The sequence below is a fragment of the Narcine bancroftii genome, chromosome 5 (genome assembly GCF_036971445.1).
Source record: "Narcine bancroftii isolate sNarBan1 chromosome 5, sNarBan1.hap1, whole genome shotgun sequence".
Taxonomy (NCBI): Eukaryota; Metazoa; Chordata; class Chondrichthyes; order Torpediniformes; family Narcinidae; genus Narcine; species Narcine bancroftii.
Genome location: NC_091473.1, coordinates 203,347,324 through 203,367,025, shown reverse-complemented (window position 1 = coordinate 203,367,025; position 19,702 = coordinate 203,347,324). Strand labels below are relative to the sequence as shown.

At 48.2% G+C, this 19,702-nt stretch overlaps 1 protein-coding gene across 8 annotated transcripts in view; it reads right to left on the bottom strand.

Annotated features, from left to right (window-relative positions):
* The window catches only part of LOC138764594 (zinc finger protein 239-like), an 83,793-nt gene extending 75,209 nt beyond the window's left edge, over positions 1–8,584 (bottom strand). For 7 of the 8 annotated variants that reach the window (XR_011358212.1, XR_011358215.1, XR_011358214.1 and 4 more), the window contains exon 1: positions 8,062–8,584. Coding sequence is in view for 1 of the 8 variants with exons in the window: in XM_069940715.1 (XP_069796816.1) it covers positions 3,926–4,765 (840 nt within the window). In the remaining 7 variants the exon portion in view is untranslated. Of the gene's footprint in view, positions 1–1,359; positions 5,419–8,061 lie in introns of those variants that run through there. The other variant, XM_069940715.1, reaches the window with a different exon arrangement.
* Between the last annotated feature and the right edge of the window lie 11,118 nt (positions 8,585–19,702).

Here is a 19,702-nt window from a genome sequence, read left to right as displayed (position 1 = left end):
TCCAAAAGCTCCAGCCCATCCTCTCTCTTAATATCTACATGCTCAAGTTTTTCAGTCTGCTGCAAGTCATCACTACAATTACCAAGATCCTTTTCCATAGTGAACACTGAAGTATTCATTAAGTCCCTCTGCAATTTCCTCCAATTCCATACAGACTTGCCCACTGTCACACTTGATCGGTCTTCACAGAATGTCTTGGGGTTTTCCTTAATCCTGCCCACCAAGGCCTTCTCATGGCCCCTTCTGGCTCTCCTAATTTCCTTTTGTAAGCCCCTTCCTATTAGCCTTACAATCTTCTAGCTCTCTAACATGACCTAGTTCTCCAAACCTTTTCTTCTTTACTAGAATTATTACAGCCTTTGTACACCAGTTCCTGTACCTTAACTTCCCTGTCTCATTGGAAAGTACACATGAAGAGCTTCACACAAATATCCCCTGAACGTTCGCTACATTTCTTCTGAGAAATCTGCTCTCAATGTAAGCTTCCAATGACCTGCCTGATAGCCACAAAATTCCCTTTTCTCCAATTAGTTTTTCTAACTTGTCTGTTCCTATCTCTCTCCAATGCTATTGATCATTATCTCCAAAATGCTCTTCTACTGAGAGATCCGACACCTGACCAGGTTCATTTTCCAATATGAAATCAAGTACAGACTTGTAGGCTTATCTACATATTGTGTCAAGAAACGTTCCTGAACATACCTAACAAACTCCACCCCATCTGAACCCCTTGTTCTAAAGGGATGCCAATTGATATTAGTGTGTGGAGACGAAACCATGTGTTCTCATTGGTTGAAAATGATGCACAGGCCTGACATCTGTGCTGCTGATGTCAGGCCTCATGACGCCTTTCTGTTTTCTTAGGGTGGTGGGACTGTTTGCTGCCTTCCCGGAAACAAATTGAATTAAAGACAGAGCTAATAAGTAAGTTAAACAGGTAGATCGCTATTACTCCCTGTCATTTCTTCCATGGAACCCAGTTTGAGAAGCCCTGCCGTAGACAATCCCTCCATGATGGCCACCTTTCCTGCAGCCAACAGTGCCAAGCCCACATCTCTTCTGCAACAGCTAAAACCTGGCACTGGAAGTCACCAATCCTATCCCTGAGCCAGCTAAGTCTCTGTATGGCCACCACATCATAGTTCCAAGTACTGATCCACGCTCTAAGCTCATCTGTACAATACTACTAACATTAAAATAAACACATCTCAAACCTATCCATCTGTGCTCCCTTCTCCATCATCTGCCTATCCTCCCTCACACAGCTTTCTTTAATCGTGAGCCAACCTCCTCTTCCCCAGTCTCTTCAGTTCAGTTCCCACCCTCCCTCCCACCAATTCTAGTTTAAACTCTCCCCAGTAGCCTTAGTAAACCTCCCCAGCAGGATTATTGGTTCCCCCAGGATTCAAGGGCAACCCATCCTTTTTTTTCCCCCCCCCACAGGTCACATGTGCCCCATACTAAGTCCCAATGGTCCAGAAATCTGAATCCCCAGCCCTTGCTTCAATCCCTCAGCCACATGTTTATCCTCCACCTTATTCTATTCCTATATTCACTGTCTCTTGGCACAGGCAGTATTCCCGAGATTACTACCTTTGAGGTCCTGCTACTTAACTTCCTTCCTAACTCCCCATAATCTTATTTCAGGACCTCTTCCCTTTTCCTATGTCATTGGTACCAATATGTACTGCAACCTTTGGCTGTTCTCCCTCCCACTGTAGGATATCTTGGACCCGATCTGAAATATCCCTGGCATCTGGGAGGACATTCTCTTTTGCTTCTCTTTCTCGGACTTTAAGAGGCAATTTCTGCCGGTGGCCAATCTGTCTGGCGAAAATAAATTTCTAGTAATATTGCACTGGATTTATAAACCGAATCTTGAAACTTAAAAGGCCAGAATTGGCATCACCAATTCAGGTCTCCAGACTGATAGTCCAGTAATGATGCCAACAATCCAGGTCTTCAGACTAACAGTAGCAAAACACAAAAGTCTGCAGATACCATAGTTGAAGTAAAAACCTGATGGTGGAGAAACACAACCTTGATGAAGGGTTCAAGACCAAAACATCACTCATGCAATTTTACCGTTGCTAATATAAAGGACAATTTGACCTGCAGAGTTTCTCCAGTTTTGTTTTCACTTCTCCAGATTAACAACCCAGTAATGGCCAGCATTACTAATCAAGATCTCCAGACTAACAGCCCAATAACAACACTACTGATTTGTCACTACAGGCTCCTGACTGACATCCCAGCAAGGACACCACTAATCCAAGTCTCCGTACTAACACCCTAGTAAAGACACCACTTAACCTGGGTTAACAGTCTAATGGCCCAGTAACACCACCACTAATTTTTTCATGGGAACTCACTCTGAAGGTGGTCAGTGAGCAAGATTGTAAAGGTTGATGTGACCTTTCCCACCATCTAAAATGAACACAGGGATACCATTACAAGGAACAAACAAAAACTGTGGAGATACAGTTCTTGAATATTGAGAGGAATTCAGAGGGTCAGACAGGAGACACAGGGAGGAATGGGCAGTAGCTGTCTCAGGTCAGGAGTGTCCAAACCAAGTTATTGACTGACTACTCCTCTGCACAAACGCTGCCTGACCTGCCAAGTCCCTCCAGCTTCTCCTTGTTCTGTTGTGGCTACTGTACATCGATAGGACGGAGGAATGAGAAAGTGACAACCACATTGATGTGATTACATTTCAGACTACCCAATAGCATGAAATGGAAGAGCAAATTTGTACAGAGATACAGACAGTTACAAGAAACGCAGAGTTGTGATGGTAATAGTCTGTAATCAGACGCTGTGCAACCTGCTGAAATTCTCCAGCTCCTTTGTGTATTCATGACAAATACAGAGTTAGCAAACTTTCTTGTTTGTGATAGTAGGTCATTTAAACTTTCCACATATTGAGTGAGACTCCCAGAGTGTAAAAGGGCTGGATGGGTTAGAATTTGTCAAATGTTTCCATAGTCAATATGTATAGCTCCCAACCAGAGAGAGTGCAATACTTAACCTCCTATTAGGAAACAAGACAGTACAGGTGACAGAAGGGCCTATAGGGGAACATTTTGTCTCTAGTGATCATAACACTAGTAGTTTCAAGATAATTATGGAAAAGGATGGGTCCAGACCTCAGGTTGGTATTCTAAATTGGAAAAAGGCATGAGGGAATGAGAAAGGATCGAGGAGGAAGTGTGGACTGGAACAGGTTGTTTTCTGGCAAAGATGTGCTTGGTAGTGGGAGGCCTTCAAAGGTGTAACTTTGAGAGGACAGAGTTTGTTTGTCCCTATCAGAATTGAAGACAAGACTAAGTATAGGGAACCTTGGTTTTCAAAAGATAGAAGCCCTGATTAAAAAGGAGGTGCACAGCAGCTACAGGCAGCAAGAACAAATGAGGCACTTGAGCACAAAAAATTCAAGAAAACACTTAAGGAACACTTCTTCCCACATTCTAAAGACATACATGGTTAAAAGGTTCATTGGTCACATGGCTGTATTAGGGCAGCGCGGGAACGCAGACCAGAAAGGCCTGACACTGCACCATGTTTCTAAATTAACGACAGCACGGTGAACGCAGCGTTATTACAGCATCCACGACCTGGGTTTTAATCCAGCGCTGCCTGAAAGAATTTATACATCCTCCCCTTGGGGTTCTCCAGTTCCCTCCCACATCCCAGAGATTGGCAGGGTTGGTGGGTTAATCGAGTACATGGGTGTAGTGTACTTGGGCGGCATGGGCCTGTGGGCCGGTTACTGTGCTGGTTTTCCAAATTAAAATTAACTTTATACAGCTATATAAAGTGGAAGAGCACAATATTTTATATTATTCCACTCTGGTGTGGGAATTTATACTGATTAGTTGTTGGTGGCTCTCATGTACCTGTGGAGATACAACAAGCAAGAATTTCAGTGCATCTGCACATTGTACTTCTGTGCATGACAATAAACTCCCATCGTCACCCAGAAGAAATCCTGGAGATCACAGGGAGAGTGTCCAAACTCTGCACAGACAGCTCCAGAGGTCGGGATTGGAACCGGAGGTGGGTCCCCGGTGACACAAGGCAGGTTCGCTGCAGCTACGGGAAGTGAAGGGGGGGGCAGGCACAGAGGAGGGACGCCAGGTGTCACGTTTAAGTGCTCCCTTGCCCTCCCTGTCCCTGACAGGTGAACCCGCTGGTGCCTCAGCAGGTTGTTGGAGTGAGCGAAGCCTCTCCCACAAGATGGGCAGGAGAAGGGCCTCTCACCAGTGTGGACCCGGTGGTGCCTCGTCAAGGTGGAAGAGTGGCGGAAGCGCTTGGAGCACAGGGGACAGCTGAAAGGTCGCTCATCAGTGTGGACCCGCTGGTGCCTGAGCAGGTCCTCGTGCCTCTTGAAGCACTTCCCGCAGATGTCGCAGCCGTGGGGCCTCTCATCGGAGTGGACCTGCCGGTGAGTTATCAGGTGGGAGGATCGGGAGAAGCGCCTACCGCATTGGGGGCAGGCGAAGGGCCGCTCGCCCGTGTGAACGCGCTGGTGGGTCAGCAGGTCAGAGGACTGGCCGAAGGCACGGCCACAGATGGCACAGACGAAGGGACGCTCCTTGGCATGGGCCCGCTGGTGCCGCAGCAGGTCAGAGGACTGCCCGAACCTCCGGCCACAGCGGGTGCAGCCAAAGGGCTTCTCCCGTGCGTGTGTCTGCCGGTGCACCTTCCGCGCAGCAGCGCTCTCAAAGCTCTCACCACAGACCTGACACTCAAAAGGCCTCATGCCAGCATGAAGCCGCTGGTGGCTCAGGAGACGGGAGGACTGGGTGAAGCTCTTGCCGCACTCCGAGCAGATGAATGGCCGACGCTCGGCGTCAGTACACTGGTGTCGACGCAGGGGCGAGGAGGGAGCGAACCCCTGCCCAAGCAATGCTGCCTCCCCAAAGTGCACACTCCGGTGGGCAAGCAGGGCAGAGCACTGGGCAAACCCCTGCCCACACACGGGGCATGGGAACGGTCTCTCCCTCGAGGGAGCGGACCTGTGAGTCTGCAGCTCAGACGGGGATCCAAATCCTGTGTCATAGTCCCCATACTCGGTTATTCGGAGGTCCTCGTGTTCCTCCAGATTGGAAAAGCAGTCAGAGCCTGCTCCACACACACGATGCTCGAATAGTCTCTCCCTCTCTCTGCACGATGAAAAGGGCAAAATCTTTTCAGGCCTTTTGAAGTTCTTCCCACAGTGAGTTCCCTGGAATTCTTGCACTCCAACGTGGGCGTCTGTGCTTTTCCCTCCGCACTAATGTCCGAAAATTTTTCCGCACAGATGGCACGGGCAAAATTGTTTTTCCTTCCACGCTGAAGGTCCCGATGAATCAATCGATTCTTAACAAAACGTCGACTTTGCAATCTCTCCTCAACAAATCCACTTGTGACATCCTATAATAGGAGTTTACATGGGTGATCACATTGTGAGCATTATAAAAATTCAGAAAACAAATTTCTGCTATTCAAGAACCCTTCCCATTATTTTCACTAATTCAGGCCCCAACCCATCCCTTTGGACACAATCAATCCTGCCACATCTCCAATATCTAGGGCTTGCCCCAGTCAGGAGGCTGAGGAGGGCAAGGTTACCAGCCCTCATCTTGACAACATTTTACAGGAGCATTATTGAGTGCCCTGTCTGGCTGCATCATGGTGTGGTATGGTAGCTGCAAAATATCAGATTGCTCATCGAAATGGTCAAGAAGATTACATTGGGGCTTCCCTTTCCACTATTTATCTTTTCTTAAAATTTAACTCAAGTTTAAATGTAGAGATATAGCCCTTTGAGCCCATGAACCTGTGCCTCCCAAATAAACCCATGTAATCATTGACTGGGAGCATTGATTAAATAGGGTTCTAAGTATTATAGAGGACCCTTTCCTCCATCACACGGCATGTTGGACCTATTGCCATCAGGAAGGAGGTATAGGAGGATCAAAATCAGAAATGCCAGCCTGGAAAAGAGCCGCTTTCTGTAAGTTATGAGATTGATGAACAATATTCTGTAACTGAGTAAATCATCCCAAAATATTTATATAATTTAAGTTGTCTGTTTATATCTCTCATCATTATTGTGTGCTGAGTTGTCCAGAGAAAAGCTGTTTTGTCTGGTTGTATATATACAGTAAGATAGTAAACATACTCTGGCTCCCATATCTTTCTGCTCCCTTGATTCGTCCCCAATTCCATCCCTACCCCTTTACTGCCTCTGCTCCCTTCTCAGGATCATCAACCACTCGATCCCCCTTCAATAGATTTACATAAGAAAGCTGCAGACACTGTGATTGTAGTTAATATGGAGAAGTGCTGAGGAAGCTCAGCAGGTCACGCAGCATCAAAAGCAAGTAAAGAGTAACCCATTATAAATTTTTTTTTAATTCAATTTTAAAAAATTTAAACATACAGCATGGTAAGAGGCCATTTTACCCAAGTACATGTCGCCCAATTAACCTACATTTCAAAGTGGGAGAAAACTGGAGCTGCTGGAGAAAACCCACGCAGACATGGGGAGTATATTCAAACTCCTTACAGACAGCACAGGATTCAAACCCTGGTTCCGGTTGCAGGCGCTGTAAAAGTATTGTGCTAACTGCTGCCAATGTTTCAGGTCTGAGGGCTTTGTTAAGATACAAGTAAAAAGCATGCAGGCTAACAGGTAAGAGATCATAGAGGAGGTGTCTTAAGAAAGCAACCTCTATCCTCAGAGACCCCCACCACCTAGGCCATGATCTGCTATCATCGGGGAAAATGTACAGGAACCTAAAGACGAGGACTCAGTGGCACAAGGACAGCTTCGTCCCCGCTGCTATCAGATTCCTGAAAGATGTTGCCTTACTTTCACTTTTCGTGCACTATTTTATTTTTGAAAGGTGGCTTCTACGAATTTTTGTACTGATGCTGCTCCAAAACAATGAATTTTGTGACTTGCTCATGACAATAAATTGATTCTGAAAGAGTTTGGATTAAAAGAAAGGGAAGGGAGGAGTAGTAACCACCAACAGACTGGAGTTGTCAGAGTACATACAACCCTGAGATTCTTTCTTTCCTTCTTCCTGCAGGCCAGGCAATATTATCACTTATTGGTAGTGCAAAAAAAACTGTAGCCAGGTAAACAATTGACTGTGCAATAAAGAGAGGGAAAAAAAACAATAAAGTGCAAAAGTCCTTAAATGAGTCTGATTGAGTTTGTTGTTGAGGAGTCTGATGGTTGAGGGGTAACAGCTGTTCCTGAATCTGGTTGTGTGAATCTTGTGGTACCTATACCTCTTTCCTGATGGCAGCAGTGAGAACAAAGCATGTGCCGGGTGGTGTGGATCCTTGATGACTGCTGCTGCTCTCCGACGGCAGCGTTCCCTGTAGATGTTCTCGATAGTGGGGAGGGTTTTACCCATGATGTCTCGAACTATGTCCATTACCTTTGGGAGGGCTTTACCCTCAGGCACACTGGTGTCCCCGCACCAGACCGTGATGCAGCCAGTCAGCACACTTTCCACCTCCGAAATAATCATGCCTCGGAGTTCTTGATCGAGTTTGCTGTTACAAAACACACTCACTGAGTTTGTTGTTGTGGGGCGTGAGAGTGAAGGGTGGGAGCAGCTGTTCCTGAATCTGGTGGTGCCAAGCACCCAGCTCTGCATTCACAGAGCCAAACACCCCCACTACCCAAACCCCGCTCTTGTCCTCCGATCTATAACCAAAGTAACACCTTTTTTTGCTGTCAATTGGTCTGCACTGCCCCCTTCCCCTGCCCTTTCATTTCATCCAGGCCCCTGCCTGCTTATTGCTCACCCCTTGAAGAAGGGTTCAGGCCCAGAACGTGGGTAATATACCTTTACCTCCTATGGGCGATGCTGGGTTCCCTCCTGCATTTCTTTGCGTCTGCAGACTTTCCTATTTAGCATCCTTTCTGGAAATGGGGCTTCAACCCCAACTCTCTTCCCCCGCCCCCATGGGAGTCAGCCACACTAGCGGCTTTGTACCCTCCCCTCAACACAAACACGGCAAATCCACGTCGGTGCATTCCGCACTACTCACAAAGGTCGGTTTGGCGGCAGACAACACTACACAGCAATCCTCTTCCCTTCTCCGCCTGCACCCCTCCGACCGACTTCACGGCATCCCGCAGCGGACGCCCGGGCTGACTTCCGCCGCCGGACAAAGGACGACAGGTCACCTCGGGCGGGCCGGCTTCGCGGCAGGAAGTCCAGGGGAGGTCCGCCGCTGCGATTGGTCAGCGCCACGTCCCGCCCCTTCACACTCCGTCGCTACTGGCGCTTAGCCCCATCCATCATCGGCAGAGAGCGTTCGGTCCGCACGCCGCTGAAATGAACAGGAGTCCGAGTGGTGAGGAGGGGGAGGGGGAAATAAATTTTAAATAAACAGAAAAACGGGAAAGGTGCTGCTTTGCAGGATTGATCCAGGCAGCGCAAATTATTTGCGGAGAGTTTCTCCGCCGCCGCACGACTCGGCCGTCTCTCCGTGACAGTCGGCAGCGAAGAGCCGGAGAGGCCTGGTTACCATGGAGACCGCAGGCCACGTCTCTGTGGCCCCTGTCAAAGTCAAGGCACAATGTTGAGGAAACTCAAACTTTATTCGCAATAAGTTATATACAGTACGGGGGGGGGGGGGGGGGGAAGAACTGCTAATACTTTACATTCGTAGTTTCAGTCATATTGAGTAAGTTATTGACGAAAAACGTTATGTAATTCGGTGTTTTGCAAACATCTAACAGCAAAATAAAATATTAATCACAATAATAGGGCACGAAAAAGAAGGCATCGATTTTAGTTCATTCAGGAATCTGATGGCAGCGGGGAAGAAGCTGTCCTTGTGCCGCACAGTGCTCGATTTTAGGCTCCTGTCCCTTTTCCCCGATGGTAACAGACTGAAGAGGGCAAGGCCGGGGGAGGGGGGGTTGGGGAGGGGAGGAATAGAGGCTGCTTTCTTAAGACACTACCTCTCGTGGATGTTCTCAATGGAGTGAAGGCTGGTGCCTGCGCAGAGTTAACAACCCTCGGAGTTTATTCTTGTCCTGAGAGTTGGCGCCTCCATACCAGGCAGTGATGAAACCAGCCAGAATGCTCTCCACGGTACATGTAGATGTTTACAACAGTCTTCAATGACATACTGAATCTCCTCATAAAGTAAAGCCATTGGTGTGGCTTCTTTATGATTGCATCAATGTGGAGGCTTCAGGACAGATCCTATATGACCCCACCCCAGACCCATCTTTCAGGGACCATTCCTTGCCATGTACTGTAATTTCCACTAATCGACCCCTCAGTACCTACCTTTGTGACCATATGAAATGCCACATTTGTATTCACACCTGCTCCCTCACCACCATTCGGCGCCCCAAACAGTCTTTCCAAGTGAAGATGCAAACTGGGAGATCTTTTCATTGAGCACCTTCGCTCAATAACAGGTACCTCCATGTGGCCAACCAGTTTAATTCCACAAACCATTGCTACACCATGTCTATGCATGGCCTCATATTCCATCCGAGTGCTCTCCAACCAGTCAGCATTACCATCAAGTTCTCCAATTTCTATTAACGCTCCCCCCAAGTCTCCCTCTTCTCTATCCCATCCCTCCCTCCCTTCCCTCTCCATTCAGAGAACTACTTCCTTCCCTCATCGCCTCAGCTTATTTCCTCTTACCTGTTGGCCCTTCCTCTCCTCTCCCCATCCAATTGGGGCATCTGAGACAATACAATTGTCACTGACGACTGCACCTGCACGAAGTGAGCTCATCATGAGTTTAAACAAGAAAGACAGCAGATGCTATGAATTGGAACATTAGACAAGCACTTACCTGTGAAGTTTGATGAACCAACCAAAACACAAACCTGTGACTAAACATTATTTATTACATAACAAACATCTTTATCCATAATCAAGAAAGGGAGGGAGAGGTGGGCACATTGACTCACCAACTCCCATTGCTCGAATAATAATCATCAAGCTTCACACAAGTAAGTGCTCATTTAATGTTCCATTATTCTTCGCAATGTACATCAGTTCACCAACGTGAAAGTTTGTAGCCCAGTGGCCTATCCCCTTCGGGTGGTCCCCAACAGACCATAATCAGTTCAATGGGTCCCCCATCTGCAGCCTTTGTCAATCTGCCGCATGCAGAATGGAGGACGTGAAACTCTGTCCCTCTGAATTTAAAGGCTTATTGTAGAACCTATTAAAGGTTCTCTCATTACTCCATCCCGCTTGGCAGAGGATATCCCATATAGGGACCTCAGCCCTAGTGGCAGTCGAGGTTGCCACCACTCTTGTTGAGTGGGACCCAAACTGAGCAATATCCACTCCAGCCACTCTCATGATCTCCCACAGCCATCTGGCTAATGTCTGGGAGGTAGCCCGCTGATACAGTTGTTTATAACATATAAAAATTGACTTCTCATTTAGCCTAATATGTTTTGTACATGCAACATATCTTTCAAACAATCCAACGCACATAACCGTTCGTCCTCTCCATATGCATACAATGACAATTTTATCCCAATTCTCCCTTGCCTGTTATGTTTCAGAATGTCTGTAAATTTGATTCTTACACAGTTCTCCTCCCAATGGATATAGTCCATATGAATGTGAAACAAAGTTTGTACTCTCTGGGCTGATGTCAAGGTCACTAACATGATCATCTTATGGGACAGGCTACATAAGTCCAAACTGGAAGTTGGTGACAGTAGTCTTAAATAGTCCAAAACAATTTTTACATCCCAAATTTCTTTATATCTGTGTACCGGAGGATGCAAATGGAGCACTCCTTTCATTAATCTTTTTATCGGGGGTGGTTCATCATCGCATGCTCAGAGTCCTGGAGTGTCAAGAAAGCAGCCAGTGCTCTCTTTGCTGTAATCACCGTGCTGTAGCTGGCCCCCTGCACATAAAACATATCAGTTATTAAACTCAATACACCTCCGATAGAGGCTGACTGTTCATTCAGTCCATTTTGGGCAAAATACTTTTTCTATTTCCATACATTGGAGGCATTAGTGTAGACTTTCTCCAAGATGCCCACAGGATGTCCAAAGTTCTAGGCTTTCGATCCTCGCTCTCCGATCCTGCAACCTAACAAACTTAAGTGAGCCAATGGATGAGATATCTTTGACACCAGTTGGATTAGCAGACCTTTGTTGTTTGTGAATATTAACGGACTCCCCACCATCAGCCTTAGAATATGGGGAACCAACATTGGGAAGACCAATTTGGCACAACTAGCAATCCCGTGGCCTCATCCTCCTGTATCTTATTCAGGCATTTTGCCACCAAGGCAAATGGGGGGGAACATATAAAAGTTATATTTAGCCCAATCTAGGGTAAAGGTGTCAATGGCCTCCTCTTGGGGATCCGGCAGCCAGGACACATACCTCAGAACCAGAGCATTCCGCTGGGATGTGAGCAAATCTATCTCCAGCATGCCAAAGGGGTCTGCTTGCAGTTTAAATATTTCTTCCCCAGAATCCACTCAGTGCTATCATTGAATTTCCTGGACATCAGGTCCACCTGGGTGTTTATCCAACCCAGCAGGTAGGCGGCTGTAACCCAAATATTTCTTTGAATGCACCAGTGTCAAGTCTCAATGGCTAGCTTGTTACAGGAGACAGATTTGAGACTTCCCATGTTACTGAGATCGGCTACTGCTGAAAGTGTTATCCAACTTCAGCAATACTCAAATGTCAACTGCCTGTGAGGGTTGTGGCCATTTCAGAGACTTGGCTATAGGAAAGACAGGATTGGCTGATGGAGATACCGTGGTTTAAGTGTTTAAAAAGAATAGGATGGGAGGTAAGATGAGGGGTTGGTGGGGAGTAACATTATTGGTCAGGGAGGAGGCTGTAAAGGGAATGTCTACTGAGTTGGTGTGGGTGGAAGGTAGAAATAGACAGGGAGTAATCACTGTAATGGGAGTAGTCTATAGATTCCCAAATTGCCCTTGGACATCAAGGGACAGATTTTGGAATGCAGCAGAAATTACAGAGTTGATATGGAGATTTCAACTTCCCTAATATTGATTGCCATCTCCTGTCTGCAAGAGGGATAGATGGGGCAGAATTTGTTAGGCATGTCCAAGAAGGATTCCTGACACAGTATGTGGACCACCTGACTGGGCGGAACGGTTAGTGTAGCGGTTAGCGCAACTTTGCCACAGCACCAGCAACCCGGGTCTACTTCCAGCACTGTCTGCAAGGAGTTTGGGTGTTCTCCCAGTGTCTCTGTGGGTTTCCTCTGGGTGCTCCAATTTCCTCCCAAAAACTTATTGGGGTTGTAGGTGAATTGGATATAATTGGGTGGCATAGGCTTGTGGGCTGAAAGGGCCTGTTATCGTGCTGTATGTCTAAATTCAAATTTTAAAAATTTAGAGGAGAGCCCATACTATATCTCGTACTGGGTAATGAACCTGGTTAGGTGACAGGCCTCTCAGTAGCGAAGCATTTCGGTGATAGTAACCACAACTCCCTGAGCTATGGATGTATTGACAATAACCACAATAGCAGTGCGAGTATAAGACAACTTTAATAAACTAATATGTACACTAATAGGTCTTGTCTCTCTGCAAGACAAACCAGGAAGGCTAGACTGTAGCTCTGGACTGCTTTATATACAAGGTCACCGGAATGACCACTGGCGATCTAGTAGTGTAATTACATATCACCACATTGGACAAGGATGAACATAGAAAAATGGTAACGTGTTTAATTGGAGAAGGTGTGGCTGCTCCACCACAAGGCAGGTGAACCAGCCACGCTTGTAAGCCATGTGGTGGAGCAGCTGGCCAAAATGGCGCCATCAGGGATTTCCCTTCCTTCCAGCTCGGGGCTCAGAAACCTGTGCTTGGGGACCACGGGACGCCAGGGTGACGTCAGCGCCCTCCAGTGCGGTTCTCAGCCAGGTCTGGGCTGGGAGTATAAGTGCAGCCCAGCAGCCTGCAATAAACTAGTCTGCTCACAACCTGTCTGGTTGTGTGTGTTATTGCAAGAGCAGTGTAGCTGCCGCTACAATTGGTGACCCCGACTGGTTCAAACATCTTTGAACCTATCATAACTGAGCAAGGGATCAGCGCTATAGCTGTGAAATTGCCTGAATTCTGGGTTCAGGAGCCAGAGACCTGATTTGGCCATGCAGAGGCTCAGTTTCACCTCCGCCAAATTTTGTCCGACACGACCAAATTCTACCATGTGGTTGCTGCCCTGGACCAGGCCACCGCCAGATACGTGCTGCACCTTGTTCAGCACCCACCCGCCGAGGACAAGTATGAGACCATCAAGCAAGTGCTTACTGGGTCCCTCGGACTATCCAGGGACACCAGCGTGCCACTCAATGCCCTGGGGGACAGGTCCCCAATGGAACTGATGGATGAGATGTTCACGCTCATGGGTGAGCACACCAACTGCCCACTTTTTGAGCACATCTTCTTCCAACATATGCCCGGGGACTTTCGGCCGCTGCTGGTCCAGGAGAGCTTCACCGACCCAAGGAAGGTCACCCAGAAGGCCCAAGAGCTATGGCTCGCATGATTCTCGGAAGGCTCAGTGGTTCAGCAGGTCACAAGGCATGGGCATGACCATGCCAAGCCCACCCCTAATGCTGCGTTAGAGCACCCGGCCCCTGCAGGGGCCCCCAAGAACATAACCAAGGCCACAGCATCCACTTCAGGCCTTTGCTTCTACCACCAGCGCTGGGGAGCCAAAGCTCGGAAGTGTCATCAGTCCTGCTCATTCCAGGGAAGCGACCAGGCCAGCCACTGTTAATGGCTGCAGCGGCTGGACAAGGACACAGCCTTCTCTACCTGCGGGACTCAGTCAGCGGCCAGCGGTTCCTCATTGACACTGGAGTCCAAATCAGCATCATCCCGGCCATGGCCATCGAATCCAGGAACCGACCTCATGGACCTCCCCTCCATGTGGCCAACGCAACGGCAATCCAGACATATGGAGACAAGACCGTCCACTTCCTGATTGGCCAGCGGAAGTTCTCGAGGAGATTCACCGTCTTGTCCCTCCCGACTGCCATCCTGGGTGCAGACTTCCTCCTCACACACTGGCTTCTAGTGGACATTCGAGGTAGGCGCCTGGTGGATGCCTGCACCTTTCAGGACATTGGCCTTGACACCTCCCACTTGGAGCAACCGCAGATGACCACGATCAGCACGCCCAGAGATGAGTTCCAGCGAATCCTGGACAAGTTCCCAACACTCCTCAAGCCACAGTTCTCTGCTGCCTCACCGTGCCACGGGGTGTTCCACCACATCCCAACCCAGGGCCCACCGGTTCACGCCAAGGCATGTCGGCTCCCGCCTGACAAGCTCCAGGTAGCGAAGGAGGAGTTTTTGCACCTGTTGGAGCTGGGGATCATTTGGTGGTCCAACAGCCCATGGGCCTTGCCGCTCCACCTGGTCCCGAAAGCCTCCGGTGGCTGGCGTCTCTGCGGAGACTATCGACAGCTCAGCGAGGCAACTGTTCCTGACCGTTACCCCATCCCTCACATCCAGGACTTTACGGCCAACCTGCATGGCGTGAGGGTCTTCTCCAAGGTTGACCTGGTGCGTGGATATCATCAGGTCCCGGTGCACCCTGAGGACATAACCAAGACGGCCATCATCACCCCCTTTGACCTGTTCGAATTCTTTCCATGCCATTTGGGCTTAAGAACGCTGCTCAGACCTTCCAACGCCTCATGGACTTTGTGGGCAGGGACATGGATTTTGTCTTTATTTACTTGGACGACATCCTTGTCGCCAGCAAGGACCGGAAGCAACACGTGGCCCATCTACGTGCCCTTTTCTCCCGGCTGGCCGACTTCGGCCTTACCATCAACCTGCCCAAGTGCCAGTTCGGGAAAGAGTCCATGCAGTTCCTGGGCCATACCATCACAGTCGAAGGAGCCACGCCACGCCGCTGCTGCAAAGGTTCCCATAGCCTCAAGGGGCTGCAGGAGTTTGCGGGTATGGTTAACTTTTACAACCACTTCATCCCAGGAGCTGCGCACATCATGCAGCCGCTGTTCGCCCTCATCGCAGGCAAGCACAATATGCTCGCTTGGAACTCAGAAGCATTCGAGGCCACCAAGGATGCCCTCGCGAAGGCCACCATGCTTGCACACCGACCTGCATATGGCACTCTCTGTCGATGCCTCTGCCACAGCCATCAGTGCCATCCTGGAGCAGTAGGTGAATGGACATTGGAAGCCACTGAAGTTCTTCAGCCACCTGCTCTGCCCACCAGAACGCAAGTTTAGTGCCTTCGACCGTGAGTTACTGGGCATGTACCTGGCGGTGCAGCATTTCTGCTATTTTTTGGAGGGGAGGACTTTTACCATCTTCACCGACCACAAACCCCTCACCCAGGCGCTCACGATGGCAAAGGATCCCTGGTTGGCCCGCCAGCAGCGTCACCTCTCCTTCGTGTCGGAGTTTACCACCGACCTTCGGCACAGGTGGGGAAGGACAATGTGGTTGCTGATGCACTCTTGCGACTGGCCATCTGCGCACTGACGCCCAGCCTCGAAGTAGCTCGCCCGGGACCAGGAATCTGATGAGGAGATGAGGGCCTTCAAGACCGCCATCACGGGCCTACGGTTCTGAGACCTCCCAACTCCAAGTGGTGAAGGCACCATCCTGTGCGATATCTCCTTGGGCATCCCGCGGCCAGTGGTTCCCCAGCAGTGGCACAGGCAGGTCATCCATCACATCCACGACCTTTCACATCCGTCCATCAGGTGCACGGTCCAGATGGTGGCAGAATGGTTCATATGGCATTGGCTGTGGAAGCAGATCGCGGGCTGGGCCGAACATGCATCCTTTGCCAGATGTCCAAGGCGCACAGGCACATCAGGGCGCCCATACAGGAGTTTGAGCACATCCAGGAACAGTTCAGCCACATTCACGTGGACATCATCGGGCCCTTACCTGTTTCCCGGGACAACCATTACCTGTTTACGGTGGTGGACCGCACCACTCGCTGGCCTGAGGCGATCCCGATGCCAGACGCCTCCACTAACTCCTGCTCCCGAGCACTGTTGCATGGTTGGGTCACCCGGTTTGGCGTCACGGTTCACCTCACCAGTGATCGGGGTGCTCAGTTCACATCTGCGGTCTGGGCACAGCTCGCCAACAGGTTGAGGATCCAGCTACACCGCACCATGGCCTACCACTTGCAGGCCAATGGACTGGTCGAATGTCTGCACCGCCACCTTAAGTCGGCGCTTATGGCCCGCCTCACCGGTCCCGACTGGGCGGACGAACTGCCTTGGGTGCTCCTGGGCATCTGCTCCACTCCTAAGGAAGATCTGCAGGCATCAACAGCTGAGCTGGTCTATGGTGCGCCACTGGCACTACCTGGCACCTCACAATCCCCAGCAGTTGCCGCACGAACTACTTCCTCACCTCAGGGCATACTTGGACTTGTTCGAACCCCCACTGCCGCCCAGGTTCCCGGTGAACTGCTTTCTGCGGAGTACGTTTTTGTTCGGCGGGGCCAGACCACGGCACCTCTGGAGGGGCTGTACAGGGTTGTACAGCATTCTGGCTCAACATTCACATTGGACATTGGCAGCAGGCGGGAGCTGTTTACCATGGACAGGCTGAAGCCAGCGCACCTCGATCCCAATGAGCCCTTGGCAAGAAGCTAGGCCGCCTGGCAAAAAAGGACATTGGTGCCAGTTCTGGGGGGTGCTGTGTGGCGGCTCACAATGAGGCAGGTGAACCGACCCCACTTGTAAGCCACGCGGCGGGGCAGCCAGCCAAAATGGTGCAGTTGGGGTTTTCCCTTCCTTCCAGCACTGGGCTCAGAAACCCGCGCTGGGGGACCACGTGACGCCTGGGTGATGTCAGTGCCCTCCAGCACGGTTCTCAGCCAAGTCCGTGCTGGGAGTATAAGTGCAGCCCAGCAGCCTACTATAAACCAGTCTACTCACTGAGCTCAACCCGTCTGGTTTTGTGTGTTATTGCAGGAGCAGTGTAGCCGCTGCTACAAAGGGATAATTACGATGGGATGAGGCAGGAACTAGGGAGTAGATGTTCACAGGATAAACCAGAGAAGTAATGTGGAGGATGTTCAGAGGCCACTTGCTTGGAGTTCTGAAAGGTTTGTCCCACTGAGGCAGGGAAAAGATGTAGTAAAAGGGAACCATGGTTGACAAATCAGATGAGGGAACCATGGTTGACAAATCAGATGAGGCCCCCAGCCAAGAGGAAGAAGGAAGCAGACATTGGATTTAGCAAAAAACAGCACATGGTAGGAGAGGAGATGGCAGAATTTATTTATAAATGGAATTTTAAATTAATTAAAAGGAAAACAAATAATCCATTAATGAAACATGTAATTTACATTTGGGATAAAATTAAGCAATTTATGGGATTAAAAGAGGGATTATCCTCAAAGATGCCTCTATCTCAAAACGATTCAATACCCATGACTTTGGGTCATAGAATCTTGGTGACCTGGTACCAACATGGTATCAGGTGCATTGAGGATTGTTATGATTAACAGAGGCAATTTATGTCTTTTGAGGTACATAAAAATAATTTACCTATAACAACATATTCTTCTGCTAACTCCAATTGTGATCTTTTGTTTGAGGTAAAAGTGGAGACCTTTAATGGTCCTACCAATGTGCTCAGACATGGAAATTCTAATTCGAAAGGGGAATGCAACCGAATTTATCTCTAATATATATGCTCTGATCCAAGATCAAAGCCCCCAGTCTGGACAACATAGATCGAGGGAGAGATGGGCATTGTAATTTCTCCACAATACTGGTCAAATTAACATGGAGATAGTATGACCACCTTAATTAATTTGAGATATAGACTGATTCATTATAATTTTCTGCACCAATTAAACCTTACACCTCAAGAGATATGTAAAAATAAACTGGAATTTCTGAAAGTTGTTTTAGGTATGGTATACATGTTGGTACCTTTTTATATTTCACAGCAGTAACATGGAAATCCGATTTCCTACTTCACATTGATGGTTGGAACATGGAAGTGCAAAGTTGTATCCCCTTGAGAGATTACTTATAGACTTAGGAATATATATAGTATGTTTGTTGAAATTTAGCAACCATATTTATATTAGTTAAATGTCCAGATTATATAATTAATTTTGATATTTGACAATTAATATACTCCTTATTAGAAATTTAATACATTTAAAATGATGTGACTCTGAGATGTCGAACCTTGCACCTGTTGCTTTATCTTTTCTATTTTCTTTCTTTTTCTCGGCCTCTATTCTCTGCTGTCTGTCGCCTTTTCTTTCAAATCTGGGGAGAGGTCCCTTGGAAAACAGGGATTCTCCTTTTTTCTCGGACCTTTATGAGTGTTTTTCTATGATTTTATATTCACTGTATTATTGCTATATTAACTGAGTCCTATTCTGTATTTTCTTAAACTTAAATATTAAAAAAAAAGCAAAAAACAGGAAGGACACATGAGAATTATATCGCAGCCAGGAAGGAACTTAAGAAAGAACTTGGGAGAGCTCAAAGGGGACATAAAGAGGCATTGGCAAGTAGGAAGAAGGAAAACCCAAAGGTGCATATGTGAACAGAAGAATGATAAGAGTGAAGGTAGGGCTGTGAGGAACAGTACTGGTTTAGGGAACAGGAATTCATGACCTCTGAGAAGGTGCCCAATACACAAGTGGCCGATCTTCAAAACTAGCCCAATTGTGTGTGAAAATCTCCCAACTGTCAATTTTATGTGCAATTTTTTAAAAACGAGGGTGGGGAAGAGAGGGGCGCAATTTCAATTCTTGCCATAGGTGCTATTTTACCTAGATACGCCACTGGCTGCGACTTTTCTCTCTGGAACAAAGGATGAGAGGTGACTTAATAGATGTTTATACAATTCTGAGAGCCATTGATAAGGTAGACAACCAGCACCTTTTTCCCAGGGTGGGAATAGCAAACACCAGAGGACATCCATAAAAAGGAGGAAAGTTTTAGGGAAACATCAGGGGTAGCTTTTTTTACATAGAGAGTTGTGGGTTCTTTGAATGGCTTGCCAGGGGTGCTGTTAAGCTCAAACATTAGGGGCATTTGAATGCAAGAAAAATAGAGGTAGAAGGGTTTGGTATTTTGGTGGCTATATATGGGTCGGCACAACATTGAGGGATGAAGGGCCTGTACTGTACTGTTCTATGTTCTTTTATTCAGACATCAGTCGTCTCTTTGATGAGAGCTGAAGCCTGAAATGTTTGCTACTCTTTGCAGTGAACTGGAATTCACTATTTGTGTATTGCCCTTCCCTTGGCTCCACCCTCACCTACACCAATATACAAGCCCCTGGTTTTCTCGCCTTACCTCAGATTCACCTGAGGTATCAGATTCACCTGAGGGCAACCAGATTATTGTATCTACCGCCCATTAAGAGTGTGTTTGTACTCCTCACTTGTCTCTGAGTGCAATTAGTTGCGTTACAATTTTAATAGCTTAATTTTGAAGCAGGATGGAAGCCCAGTTGAACCCAGGCATGCTCCAGGTTGACTTCTCTCCCCAGAGGAATTTGCCTACTGGCTAGAGTGCTTCCAGTCCTACCTGATGGCCACACAACATCTTCAACTCCGATAGTCTCTGGAGATCTGCACTTCTCTCTCAAGTCAGCCCCAAGGTGTTCACTGTCATCGGGGACTGTGCGACTTATGAGTCTGCCATAG